At 34.3% G+C, this 12,452-nt stretch overlaps 1 protein-coding gene across 2 annotated transcripts in view; it reads right to left on the reverse strand.

The window, feature by feature from the left end:
* Positions 1-1,752: 1,752 nt before the first annotated feature.
* LOC107040943 (DAZ protein 1) overlaps positions 1,753-12,452 on the reverse strand; it is a 14,068-nt gene continuing 3,368 nt past the window's right edge. For both annotated transcript variants that reach the window (XM_015261267.1, XM_015261266.1), the window contains exons 3-8: positions 8,746-9,166; positions 8,313-8,432; positions 7,957-8,060; positions 5,625-6,020; positions 4,688-5,410; positions 1,753-4,307 (exon numbers count right to left, since the gene is read on the reverse strand). In XM_015261267.1, coding sequence (XP_015116753.1) covers positions 3,972-4,307; positions 4,688-5,410; positions 5,625-6,020; positions 7,957-8,060; positions 8,313-8,432; positions 8,746-9,166 — 2,100 coding nt within the window. In that variant the 3' untranslated portion in view covers positions 1,753-3,971. The remainder of the gene's footprint in view (positions 4,308-4,687; positions 5,411-5,624; positions 6,021-7,956; positions 8,061-8,312; positions 8,433-8,745; positions 9,167-12,452) is intronic.

The following is a 12,452-nucleotide window of genomic DNA, read 5'->3' on the forward strand; positions in this document are numbered from 1 at the left end:
TTGTCCCTCACATCTCTGTATACTCTCCTCTATTATATTATTCAACTAGCATTTGTATTAATTTGTTTAATATTCTTCCTCTTAATATACATTTCTTTTATCTCGAAAAGCATATACTTTATATTCAGTTTATATATTATATCTCTATGGGCACGAAGTTACTCTCGCTGCACCCAAATTCGTTCACGCCCAAAACCTCAACATTTGTAGATCTTTTAACTATTTTCTCTGACAAATTCGCGGGTCACAGCCGGCCTGACATTCACGTAACAATTTTTTCATCATTCTCTAGACTTTCACGCTTGAGTAAATTAATTACTCGACATGTTTACGGATTTTTAAGAATTTGATTTGTGAGACAAACTCGGTAGTGAAGCATCAAAACGAAAAAAATTGATTTCAGTCGCAATGGCTTTTAGTTTTAGTTGAATATCTCGAAATCTGTTTGAGATAGTGAAATTTTCATAGGAACTTTTTTGTAGCTCTTGAAATTCTCTACAAAAAATGTCAAATGATAATTTAGCCATCTCCATCAGATTTGGAGATATTCACAAAAAACTGGTCAACATTGATATCAACTTCTCTTTCAACACTTCACGACTGAATTCATTATTCTGTGATTGAGAAAGCTGTTATCGTTTCTTTATACCAAAAAATGTCTCTCAAGAGGTGAAAGTGATCCCTGATGGAATATTCCATCAAAAATCATTCGTAACTCTACTTGGACTGAAAATAATTCACTAGCGAAGTGGCGAAAACGAGAAAACAAAATCCCAGTTTTCTTCAAATATCTCAAAATCTACAAGAGCTCTCAAAATGATCGTTCAGACCTGTTTTGTAGCTCTCAAAATTCTCTACAAAAAGGTCAGAAAGATGAATTGGCCATCTCCGAAAATTTCAACGATATCCACCAAAAAATCCTTAACATCCCAAATTTAAATTTCTCCCCACCGAAAACACTCATTAGTTTTTGTTAAATATCTCACTATCCACTCGAGATAGCAAAAACATCATCCAGAGCTTTTGTGTAGAGAATTTCAAGACCCACAAAAAAGTTTCTGACAAAAATTTCGCTGTCTCCATTAGTTCCCACGATATTTCCCAAAAACTTACGGCAAATCCCTCAAAATTCCCCACTTCGCCACTAAATCCTTAACAACAATTCAAAATCTAATCACAGAATGCATAATCATCCTCTCCTCACTCATCCACATTTAACAACATATTTATTCTCCCCCTTCACATAATATCTGTGTATCATACATAGAAATAGGTGCCGAAATGAGCTGCTTGCATATATAATCCACATATCCTTAATGTAACACCTAAAATACTCCGATGTCTTGTCTCGAAAGAAAAAAAAAAATCATCGTCTTGAAAAAAAAAATACCATTGAACAAAAACCGAATTGTTCGAACACTTCAACAGAACGAAAAAAAAAAAATACATTTCACTTTTTGATGAGACGAAACAATCAAACTACAAACGAAAAACGAGTAGAAGGCACTCTTATAATATTTTTGTTAAACTTTCTGTTCATAACAATTAACATTTTTTTTATCGTTTTCCATTTTCAGACGTATCTAGGCCTTTTTAAATAATTCCTCGTACATTCAACATTTTAGATAAACGAATGGACAATACAGTACGAATTAACGAATATTTGACACAAAAGAAATAATTTTTATCGATTAATAATGAATTTTTCCTCTCCCACACGTCATTAATTATTTAATAATAATTTAATTATTGTTATTTGCTTGGAAGCTCACAGCCGACACTTTTTTTTTATATTTTTAAATATTTTCCTTCATTTTTTAATAGTTTTTCAGGGCCACCAGCCAAGTTGCTCGAATACTCGTATTTTTTTTAATCACTTTGTGGTTTAATTAATTAATTAAACAATAGTTAATGAGAAATTATTGATACATGGGTAAATGAAGGCTTAAGTACGCTCTGGGGAATCGTTTATCAGTGATTAAATAAATAATTCAATAATGAAAACGAAATATCGATGATTCTCTATCTCGTAGACAAGATGGCAGTGCCTTGAGCAACCTTTTTTTTTATGAGTAGATATTTCCTTTGTCCCACTAGTACCCCAAAAACACTTTAGTTACGTTTTTTTTTTTTACGTCTTTGAACACATGACAGATCGCTCGTATTTTTTTTCTTTTGTACGATTCAATATTTTTAAGTATTTTTGTTTCGTTATTTTTCGTTTTTGATTGGAATTCAGTTGTTCGGAATTTAATTGCTCATTGCAATTTGTTTTTAGTAGAATTTTTACTTCAGCGAATGAAATCGAATTTTTTTTTTAAGTACGAAGTCCACTGAGTTGTTTGTTTTCTAATAATTCTTCGGGAATTGGGAATTCCGAAGAACTTCATGCTATTCCGCGAATTCCAATCGATCAAATTTTTTATTGGATTCCATTGTCAGGGGAGGGATGAAATGTGAGAGATTGGGTTTTAGGGTGGGTTTTCTTTCGACATTTTTGGTGGGAATTTCACTATTGAGAAAGAGTAATTCATGATCTTTTAAATTGAAAGTAATTATTGATGGGATAATTACAGAGCTAATGAAGAATTCAGAGTGCAACTCGTCAATTTTTCAATTTTATCGTCTTTACTACGTCTTCAATATGAAAATGTCTTGATAATTTAGAGAAAAATATCAGGCGACATTTTTTAGGTAATTACAGAATTTATGGAAATGTCAACAATCAACTGGTGAATTTCCTCAATTCCTCATTTCATAAACCTTTAATTATCTCATGAACGAGGTTTTTTATCCAAAAATGTCCTCAGAAATTTTATCTTCTCCAAAAATTTTCTTCGAAGAAATGACCCATCTAAACCTTGAATTTTGCATCCAGGTGAAAATGTAATGATGTAATTATCCCGTTAATGAATAGTTGTAGCCAAAAATGCCAAAAAACATTTTTCATCGAGGATTTTCTCAGCTATAAAGAATTTCTTTTGACATTTCCCCCTAGAACCACTCCTCGCCCAGATAATTTCAAAATTCCCAAGAACTTCTAAATTCAACTCATCAAATTCCCATCAATAATTAGTCTCCTTCAAAAATGTCAAGCCCCCCAGGAAAATTCCCCAAAAAAACTCAAAAAAATTCTCCAATCCATCAAAACCCAAGAATCAAATCTCCCCTCCCCCTAAAAACCCAATTGAATAATCCCTTCTCATTAATATCCTACCTCGGCGACTTCCTAACTACTCTAGCATTGCTCACAAATATATCTTCAGTATTTAAGAGCCTAGCATTTGTTACCCCTCACAATGCGAGAAATAACCTACCGATTTTCCCTACTCTACAAACGATCTCAAGTCCCATTACCTAAATAACTAAATAATCCTTACCCACTAAATCCTTTATCCTCTTAGTGATATAAATAATGCGTGCTCTTCCTTCCTCAACATTACGTATATATATATATATATATATATATATATATATATATATATATATATATATAATCTCGTAATATATTAGTTTTAAATATTAAACAAAAAGCCTATAATAACTTCCTTAAATAATCATTAGAGTTTTTTAAATCTTTAACATGCCATATCCTTACCACATATATATATAATAACGTTTTTTATATAACGATTTTTTTATATAATCAGGAAGTATTAAAGAGCCTTTTCTTCATCATTCAACATTTCATATCGAGGATTATTACGACATTTTTAGGCCATCAAAAATGGAAAACAAACGTAGGCCCAGAAAATGTATTTTTCACTCTCAAATATCGTCAATTGTCTCTCGTTTTTAATAATAAAAAAACAATCAAAGTGATTTTATCAGAGTTTTGATTATTTTTTTATACTTTTGAGAGTGAAAAATGGAATATTCTCCTCAAAATATTGACAACAATAAATGGGAAATATTGATTTCCACGAGAAAATGATTATTCAAAGGGAGCAAAGATGATTCTGTGGTTATTTCTAGAGAGTAAGACCCTCCATCTGATGGCATGCCCCTGAAATCTGATTATCCTGGGGATTTCTAGGGGATGTCATCTGTATCCTGGCGCCCTGAGCATCACCTGCCGCTCCTATACCATCCTTCAATGTCTTGGAGTTGATACCGTTGACCTTGAGCTTTGTATTTCTGAAGTAGCCCTGATTGAGGCCAAATCTCCCCTGCATTTTCTTGTCCTCAATGGGATTCTGCGGTGGTAATGGTCTACGTTGGTGTTGGGGTGGCGCCTGGGGAAGGGTCTGAGTGCTGGGGGATTGTCCTGGGGCTTGGTAACGTCCCTGAGCATTGTAGAACTGCGTCTGGAGAGGGGAATCGTTAGTTTTTTCATGGGTTTTTGGAGATTGTCAAGGGAAGGCGATTTTTCTTGGGGGGAAAATTGAGGCTATGGTGAGGGTCAAAAGGGTCTAAAAAGACGATTAAACTGTACTTCTTCATTTCTTTATAAAGAAATTCAGTGGCATTGAACTGACACAGCTGACGCCAAAAAATTGACTCATAAAATTCTCTTTCCCATGCCCTGAAGAATACCATGACCCAAACAATTTGACAATTGCATTCTACTCGACCCTCCAGACCCTCACGACAACCCCCCCTAAAACCCCTACCCAATCCTCCGCCCATAAAACAATATACTTCTCCTAGTCGTCACTTTTTTTTTTCACATAAAAAAGTCGACTACCTGAAGATTCGTTGGTGAAAAATTCGGTAATGGTCTCGTCATAGGTGAGTACGGTGCTGGTGGTGGACTAGTATTTTTATCAGACCCATTACCCTCGTCTCCAGGCCCATTCATCCCACTCTTGTATCCAATTCCTCCATTTCTCATGTTCCTACGTCCACTGTTCACCTCAACACTGCTTTTACCACTGAACGATCTCGATGTATTTGACGCAGCACTTGATCTGTCAAAGCCCCTGGTGACGACGTAGGAAGATGTTGGTGATTTACGAGGTGTTTGTGGATTTTTTTGTGCCTGGGACTTGGGATAATGGGCCTGGTGGATATTTGAGAACAGGGAGTAGCCATTTTGGCCTCTTGGAGGTGTGTAGAGACTCTTATGAGAGGTATTCTGGGTATTTGTGGGGGTGGGCAGGAGGCTGGGGGTGTTGTAGGGGGTCTGAATGTAAAATGGATGGTACAGGAATGTTCTACAATGCATGGGACCTGTGGATGCCTCTTCAGGCTCTGTTTGGTATGTCTGTGGGGGGGTGGGAGTCAGGGGGAGGGAAAGGGGGTGAGGATAGTTTGAGTATCTGGGGGTCAGGGGATATTTCAGGGGCATCAGGGACATCAGGGGGGTTGTGGGGGGGTTTGAGGGGGTTGGGGACTGGTCGAGGGTTGGTTGGGACTGGTGGGGGTGGGATACGTCGGTTTGCGAGTGGCTTGACGTCGATCGTGTCTCCTGAGAGAGTAAAATCACGAAATTTATGAAAATTTTCAGAAAAAAAAATTCCTCACTTTTGGTATGAGAGTGATAACTTGGCAATGAGTGGAGTTACGATAAAACGAGTTGAGACATTTTTTGTAGCCAATAAAATTCTCCACAAAAAAGGTTGGGGGACATTTTGTCGTAACTCCACTTGTTCATGAGATAATGTTAAAATTCATATTCTCACCTCTTGTATAACTCCCTGACCATCAGAGTTGGCAGACTGTTGGCAATCAGTCGTAAAGTGCAGCAGCTGTTGCTCACCAAGTCCAATGTTTCCGTGCTGTGGTGTTCCCTGTCCCTGTGGCTGATGTGGTCCAGAAAAACTGTAATAAATAGGATCCAACCCCTGGTGATTGGATCCTGGACCACTGGGAATAGTCTGATGGTGGTGATGATGACCGGGTGGACCACCTGGTGGCCCTGAACCCGGATAAAAGTGATGATTAGCTTGGGGACTCGTTGCACCAGTCACTGGTGTATTTTGTGCACTCGTACCAACACTCGTTCCATTAGCTGTTCCACTGCTTGTTGTGTATATATAAGGTGGTGCACCAGCTGCTCCAGTGTAATACGACTCATACTGATTGAAAAAAAGAACAATTAACATGAGTTCAAACGATTTTTCTCCAATTTTTCCGCCAGTGAAATGAGAATTTTTAATTCTTTTTCAATGACTTTTTTTGTAGCAAAAAAACATTTTTTACACAAAAAAATCATTCTATGATTTTCATTCCACAAAATGTGCAGGAGATAACTTGAAAATAAATTAGCAAACCTCTCAAAGCCCACAAATAAATTAAATCAAACATTAAATCCAAGAAACAACAGTTCTTCATGCACAATTTGTCATTTTGTTCAAAAAATGTTATTTATTTATTAAATAAAAATAATAAGCGTGCTGAAATCGTTCACATTGCATGCTCAAGTCACACAGAACAACTGAATAATCTCACAATTTCAATTGAGTTTTAGGATTGATTATTGAAATTTAAAAAAAAATGATTTTTCATCTTTTCGTTACGTTTTTTTTCTTCTTGTTTTTAGATTGTACCTTTAAACCTCAATACTGTATTGCGTCGAGAAGTACATAAGTAGGCATTTGTTGTGGATTTGGAAGGAAGGCCGGCGGTATCGCTTCTCCCATCAGACCGTTTGTCTGTCCAAATCATTCAATTTCAATTTTTTTCTTAAACATCTTTACTCCCTCGTGGGGTTTAGTTTAATGAGTGATTTTTTTGTTAATTTTCTAGTGTGATTATCTATGTCTCTAGAATCTAGTGATGATGTGTGGGTACAAAGGGTAATTACGAACCAGTTATAAACAACACACCTTCACCAACGTAAATAAATTATTAAATTAGAGTTTAAAAACATCCAAGTACATTTTAATCATTATATTTGTTGATTTAAGGCCCGGGTGGATTATCTTTTGAACGTGATCTTGATTGATTTTCTTATTTTGATAGTCTGAAATGAACTCCAATTGCTATTCAGTTTTACATAGCCCTGGAGTCTCGAAAAATTATGATTGTACAATCAAAAAAACGTTGAAAAAGGGCTGAACATTTTCGAAGCGAGATTTGAATAATATTGGGAAATAAACCCAATAGGGAGGAAATTGCAAATGAATAATTTGATGTATCTAATGGCTGTTAAGTCGTCATTTTTCACAGCAGTCAATGGCTGTCAGATCGTTAGTTACCATGATAAATTATCCATTCACTATTTCCTCTCTGTCGGACTGACTTCTTAATCTTTATTAAAAACGCTCATTGAAAATGTTCAGTTTTTTTCTACGCTTTTTGATTGTACAATTATAATTTTTAGGGACTCCTACGTGATGTAAAATCCAATGGAAATTGTGATATATTTTACATTATGAAGATGGCAAAACAATTGAAATAACGTTCGAAAGATTATCCACCCGGGCCTTAACTACTTCCGTCGAGAATTTTCTAAACATTTCCATGATGAAAAAAACATGATTTGAGTGATTTTTCAATTATATCATGAGTTTTATTCAAGAAATCGACTTTTTATTTTCTTAAATTTTTTTGAATTTCTCCCGATTACTCAACGTTTTAATAAAATCATTTTCGTCAACAATTTTTATTTTTAAAAGAGTTTCAACGAAAAAAAAATGGTTCAAGTACTTGGATATCCTTAAATTTGCAGAAAAGTGGAATAAGACTGATTTTGTCGACTGGACTCCATCGATTCTTAATAAATAATTGATAAACAATGCATTTACCATAATCAAAATTCTTATCATTAAAAATCTCAAATTATCCATTGATCAGATCTTTTATTCCACTTGACTATTTTTTTTTTGTCAACGTGCTGGTTAGTATGAAATTGAACTGGATAGGTGAAATCACGAATTTATTTAACTTGTTAGTCCTCGTTAAAGTCCTACATTGTTTACGAAAAAATCGAAGATAATTTCATCAGAAAATTCATTTCGATTTTTTCAATAATTTACGAAATTCATAAATAATTGCTTTTGAGGCACTTACGGGCATTGGAGAATACTGATACTGATGTGGCATGTACAGGGATGGTGCTGGACACGGGTAAATCATTGGCGCGAATGTCTGGTGTGCAGAAGCTGCCTGAGGGCCTGAAAGCAAAATTCAAGAAATTAAAACACAAATTTATGGACAAAAATGAAATTGTGCAAGTTTATGTCGCAAATATCTCAGAAACCAGTGGGTGTACAGAAAAATATCACAAAACCTTTTTTCTAGAGAATTTCGTAAGCTACAAAAATGATTTAGACATTTTTTCCTCTAAACCCAATAGTTGAAGGGATATTCGCAGTTTTAGAAACCTCTCCTCCGCAAAATTGATTTGAATGATTTTTTCTGTTTACCAAATACTCCAGCCGCTTGGTACAGAGCTGCTGGGTCTGTTGGTGGGGCCAGGGGTGTTCCTGGAGCGGGGGCACCTGCATTGTAGAACGTCAATCCATTTTGATAAGGTAATCCCATTCCTGCAATTAAAAATGAAAACAAATCACTGAAATTCTCTTGTTTTATCATTTCACTACAGAATTACGTCGACGGTAACTCGTAAACTAGTGCATGTAGAGAGAAATGTCAGATGACATCTTTTGTAGATAAATTCATAAGCTACAAAAGAGATCTTAACACTTTTTTCCCTAAACCCAACAATTTCTAAGGAAATTGGGATTTTCTCACTTCACTTTTTTTCTTCTCCTCTTTTTTTCATGTTTTCATTCATCGGAATGTTTTGAATGTTCAATTAGGCAATTTTCCATGTTAACAACGATTAAAATGATTTACCATTAGCATAATAATATGGGCTTGTAGGCACAGCAGGTGGAGAGCCAGAGCCGCCGTCGAAGGACCGATTGAAAGGTTGTTTTTTAATAGCCGGTGCAATATTTAATTTTCTCTCTCGAAGAATAATTCCCTCGGAATCCTGTTGGAGGCGTTTAGCCTCCTCCTCAGTCTCGAATGTGACGAATCCATACCCCTTGGAGACTCCCGCACGATCAAGAATAATTTTCGTTGCTTTGACATTTCCATAAGCTGAGAACAACTGCGCCAATTCTGCTTCACTTGTGTTCGCCGATATTCCACCCACAAATATACGATTTGGCACTAGTGTACCGTATTTCGGTGCTGCCATGGCTTGACTAGCAGCTGATGCTGGGCTCGATGCAGGACTTGATCCCTCAGTACCACCAGTTGATGCTGAACTCTTTGTTTTAACAAAAAATCATTTTTATTGGTGAAAATTGTGTTTCATTTTTTTTTTATTATTGATGGTGTTTTTTTTACTCAATTTATGTCTGGGATCATGCGGCTTTGAAGGAAGTGATATGAGAGATTTTTTGAAGGATTTTAAAAGCTACAAGAAATGTCTCAAGATTTTTCTTGTTAAATCTAGCAGTTTTAGAGATTTTTAGAAAAATAAGGAAGTGTTTTTCGTTAAAATTGAGTTTGTTGCAATCAGTTCAGTTTTCCATTGCAGACTATCTTGCAAATATCTTCGAAATTAAATGATTTAGAGAAAAAAAAATAATAATCTGGCAGGCTGAAGGCCCCTGGGGCGATTGCCAGTCGCAAGTTTCTTGCGACGAATTCCGTTAAAAATAAAAAAATATGTATAATCAGGCATTTCCTCAAAAAAATGTGGTAAGCTACGAAAAAGCTTTGAGCCCATTTTTTCTCAAAATCTAACGGACGAAATGATGCGATTTTAATGAATCGAAGCTCATTTCCAAGGCTGGAAACATAGCTTCAAAACGAAAAAAAAGTTTGGAAATTTCACTCTCCCGATCGTGAGTTAATAACCATTAATGAAGGTCCCTTTTCGCTCCTAGGATTTTTCAGAGTTTTGAAGACGTTTTTCGCTCAATCTAGTAGCTTAGAGATTTGTAGAAAAATAAGGAAGTGTTTTTTGTTAAAATTGGGATTGTTTCAATCAGTTCAGTTGTGCATTGTAGACTATCGTGCAAATATCTTCGAAATTAAATGATTTAGAGAAAAATATCATTAGACATTTCCTCAAAAAAAATCACAAGCTACGAAAAAGCACTGAACCCTTTTTTTCAAAATCTAATGGTTTCCAAAATACTTACGAAATTGAAATAAAGAATGGTTTCTAAATTGCCAGCAGGAGTTGAATCGATTGTTCGGACTCTATATTCATTTCCAAATCAATCAAAAAAATAATGTCACGAGGTTGGGAATGAAAGCAGGGCAGATAGATGACGTAATATTTTACTTTTAACGATAATAAATAAAATTCATGGATCCACTTTCCCACGAGTCAGAGTCCATCGACGACTGACAACTTTATTGTGATAGACCCACAACTCGTCGCGAGTCAAAACAAGAAACTAATGTTACCAGTTAGTTCCTAATTCAAAACAAATCCAGTCATCGTAGTGTTGAAAATTATCTTGCAATTTTTTTTCTTTTTCTGATTCAGCATCAAAACACATTAATTTATAATAATTGGAATATATTAATACAGATTGATTAGAGATCAATATTTTATCGAGAGATCTGTTAATTACAATTTTGTTTTTTTAAAAATAAATTACTGAAGAAAATGAATAAATAAAAGCGTTATCATTCGACTTTCAGCTTATGATTTACTGTTGAAATCTATTTTCTAATCGTCCTGACAATCTCGAGGAGGATCCTACAGGAAAATGTCAATAGCAATTTAATAGACTACAAAAAAAGATGAATAAAAAATTCTTTTTCTGCGAAAAATTCCAGAAAACGAAGAAAAAAAAGAAAACCTATTTTTTTTCGTTTTCTTATTCAGTATCAAACCTCATTAATTTAATTTGAATATGATAATATGGACTGATTGGAGATCAATATTTCGTCGAGAGATCTGTCAATTACAATTCAATTGTTCTTTTTTTAAATAAGTGATGAATAAAATGAATAACTAAGTTTTATTTATTTGATGCTGACGTGGATTTTCCAATTGTTCTAACTATCTCGAGGAAGATCCTACAGGGAAATGTCCATAGCAATGTAATAGACTACAAAAAAAGATGAATAAAAAATTCTTTTTCTGCGAAAAATTCCAGAAAACTAAGAAAAAAAAGAAAACCATTTTTTTTTTCGTTTTCTTATTCAGTATCAAACCTCATTAATTTAATTGGAATATGATATTGACTGATTAGAGATCAATATTTCAGCGAGAAATCTGTCGATTACAATTTAATTGTTCTTTTTTTAAATAAATGAATGAATAAAATGAATAAATAAAAACGTTATCATTCGACTTTTATATTCCAATTTGATGTTGAAGTGGATTTTCTAATTGTTCTAACTACCTCGAGGAAGATACTACAGGAAAATGTCAATAGCAATTTAATTAACTACAAAAAAAGATGAATAAAGGATTTTTTTTCTGCGAAAAAATCCGGAAAACGAAGAAAAAAAAATGAAGAAAATCTAATTCTTTTTTCTTTCTCTTCTTCAGTATCAAAACTCATTAATTTAATTTGAATATACTAATATGGACTGATTAGAGATTAATATTTCGTCGAGAGATTTGTCAATTACAATTCAATTGTTCTTTTTTTTTTAATAAGTGATGAATAAAATGAATGACTAAAAGTGTTATCATTAGATTTTTATATGACCATTTGATGCTGAAGTGGATTTTCTAATTGTCCCTACTATTTCGAGGAGGAAAAAGATGAATAAAAAATTATTTTTCTGCGAAAAATTCTAGAAAACAAAGGAAAAAAAAGAAATTCCTTTTTTTTTTGTTTTTCTTATTCAGTATCAAACCTCATTAATTTAATTTGAATATGGACTGATTAGAGATCAATATTTCGTCGAGAGATCTGCCAATTAGAATTCAATTGTTCTTTTTTTTTAATAAGTAATGAATAAAATGAATAACTGAAAGTGTTATCATTCGACTTTTATATTACGATTTAATGTTGAAGAGGATTTTGTAATCTCTGTGAATATCTCTATGAGGATGGATCCTGTAGGAGAGTGTCAATAGCAATTTAATGGACTACAGAAAAGTCTCAAGTCATTTGACCCTAAAACCCCCGGCTCTCCAGATAAATTCTAAAATATGAAAATGAGTTCAGTAGTGAAGTGGAAAAACGGTATAAGTCAATTTTGACTATTGGCCAGTTGTCAATGAATATCTCCGAAGCTAAGGGAGGTAACAAAATTTTTATTATAACCTTTTTCGTAGACCCGATGGAGAGCTACAACAAATGTAATTACGAAAATTTCGCTATCTTCCTTAGATTCAGAAATATTCCTCAAAAACTCAACTGGGAGATGAGCTGACTTAAACCCTTTTACCGCTTCTCTACTGAGTTGTTTTCACTCATCGATAATTCACGATTGGCTGAGTGAAATTTAATAATTTTTTTTTCATTTTAAAGGTTTTTTCTCAGGCTTCAAAATGAGACATGACTCGTTGAAATCGGTTCATCGGGTCTGGAGAAATTGTGGATTTAAAAGCCTCAATTACCCCCCCCCCC

Source organism: Diachasma alloeum, unplaced genomic scaffold (assembly GCF_001412515.2).
Source record: "Diachasma alloeum isolate Michigan unplaced genomic scaffold, Dall2.0 Dall_scaffold_00349, whole genome shotgun sequence".
NCBI lineage: Eukaryota > Metazoa > Arthropoda > Insecta > Hymenoptera > Braconidae > Diachasma > Diachasma alloeum.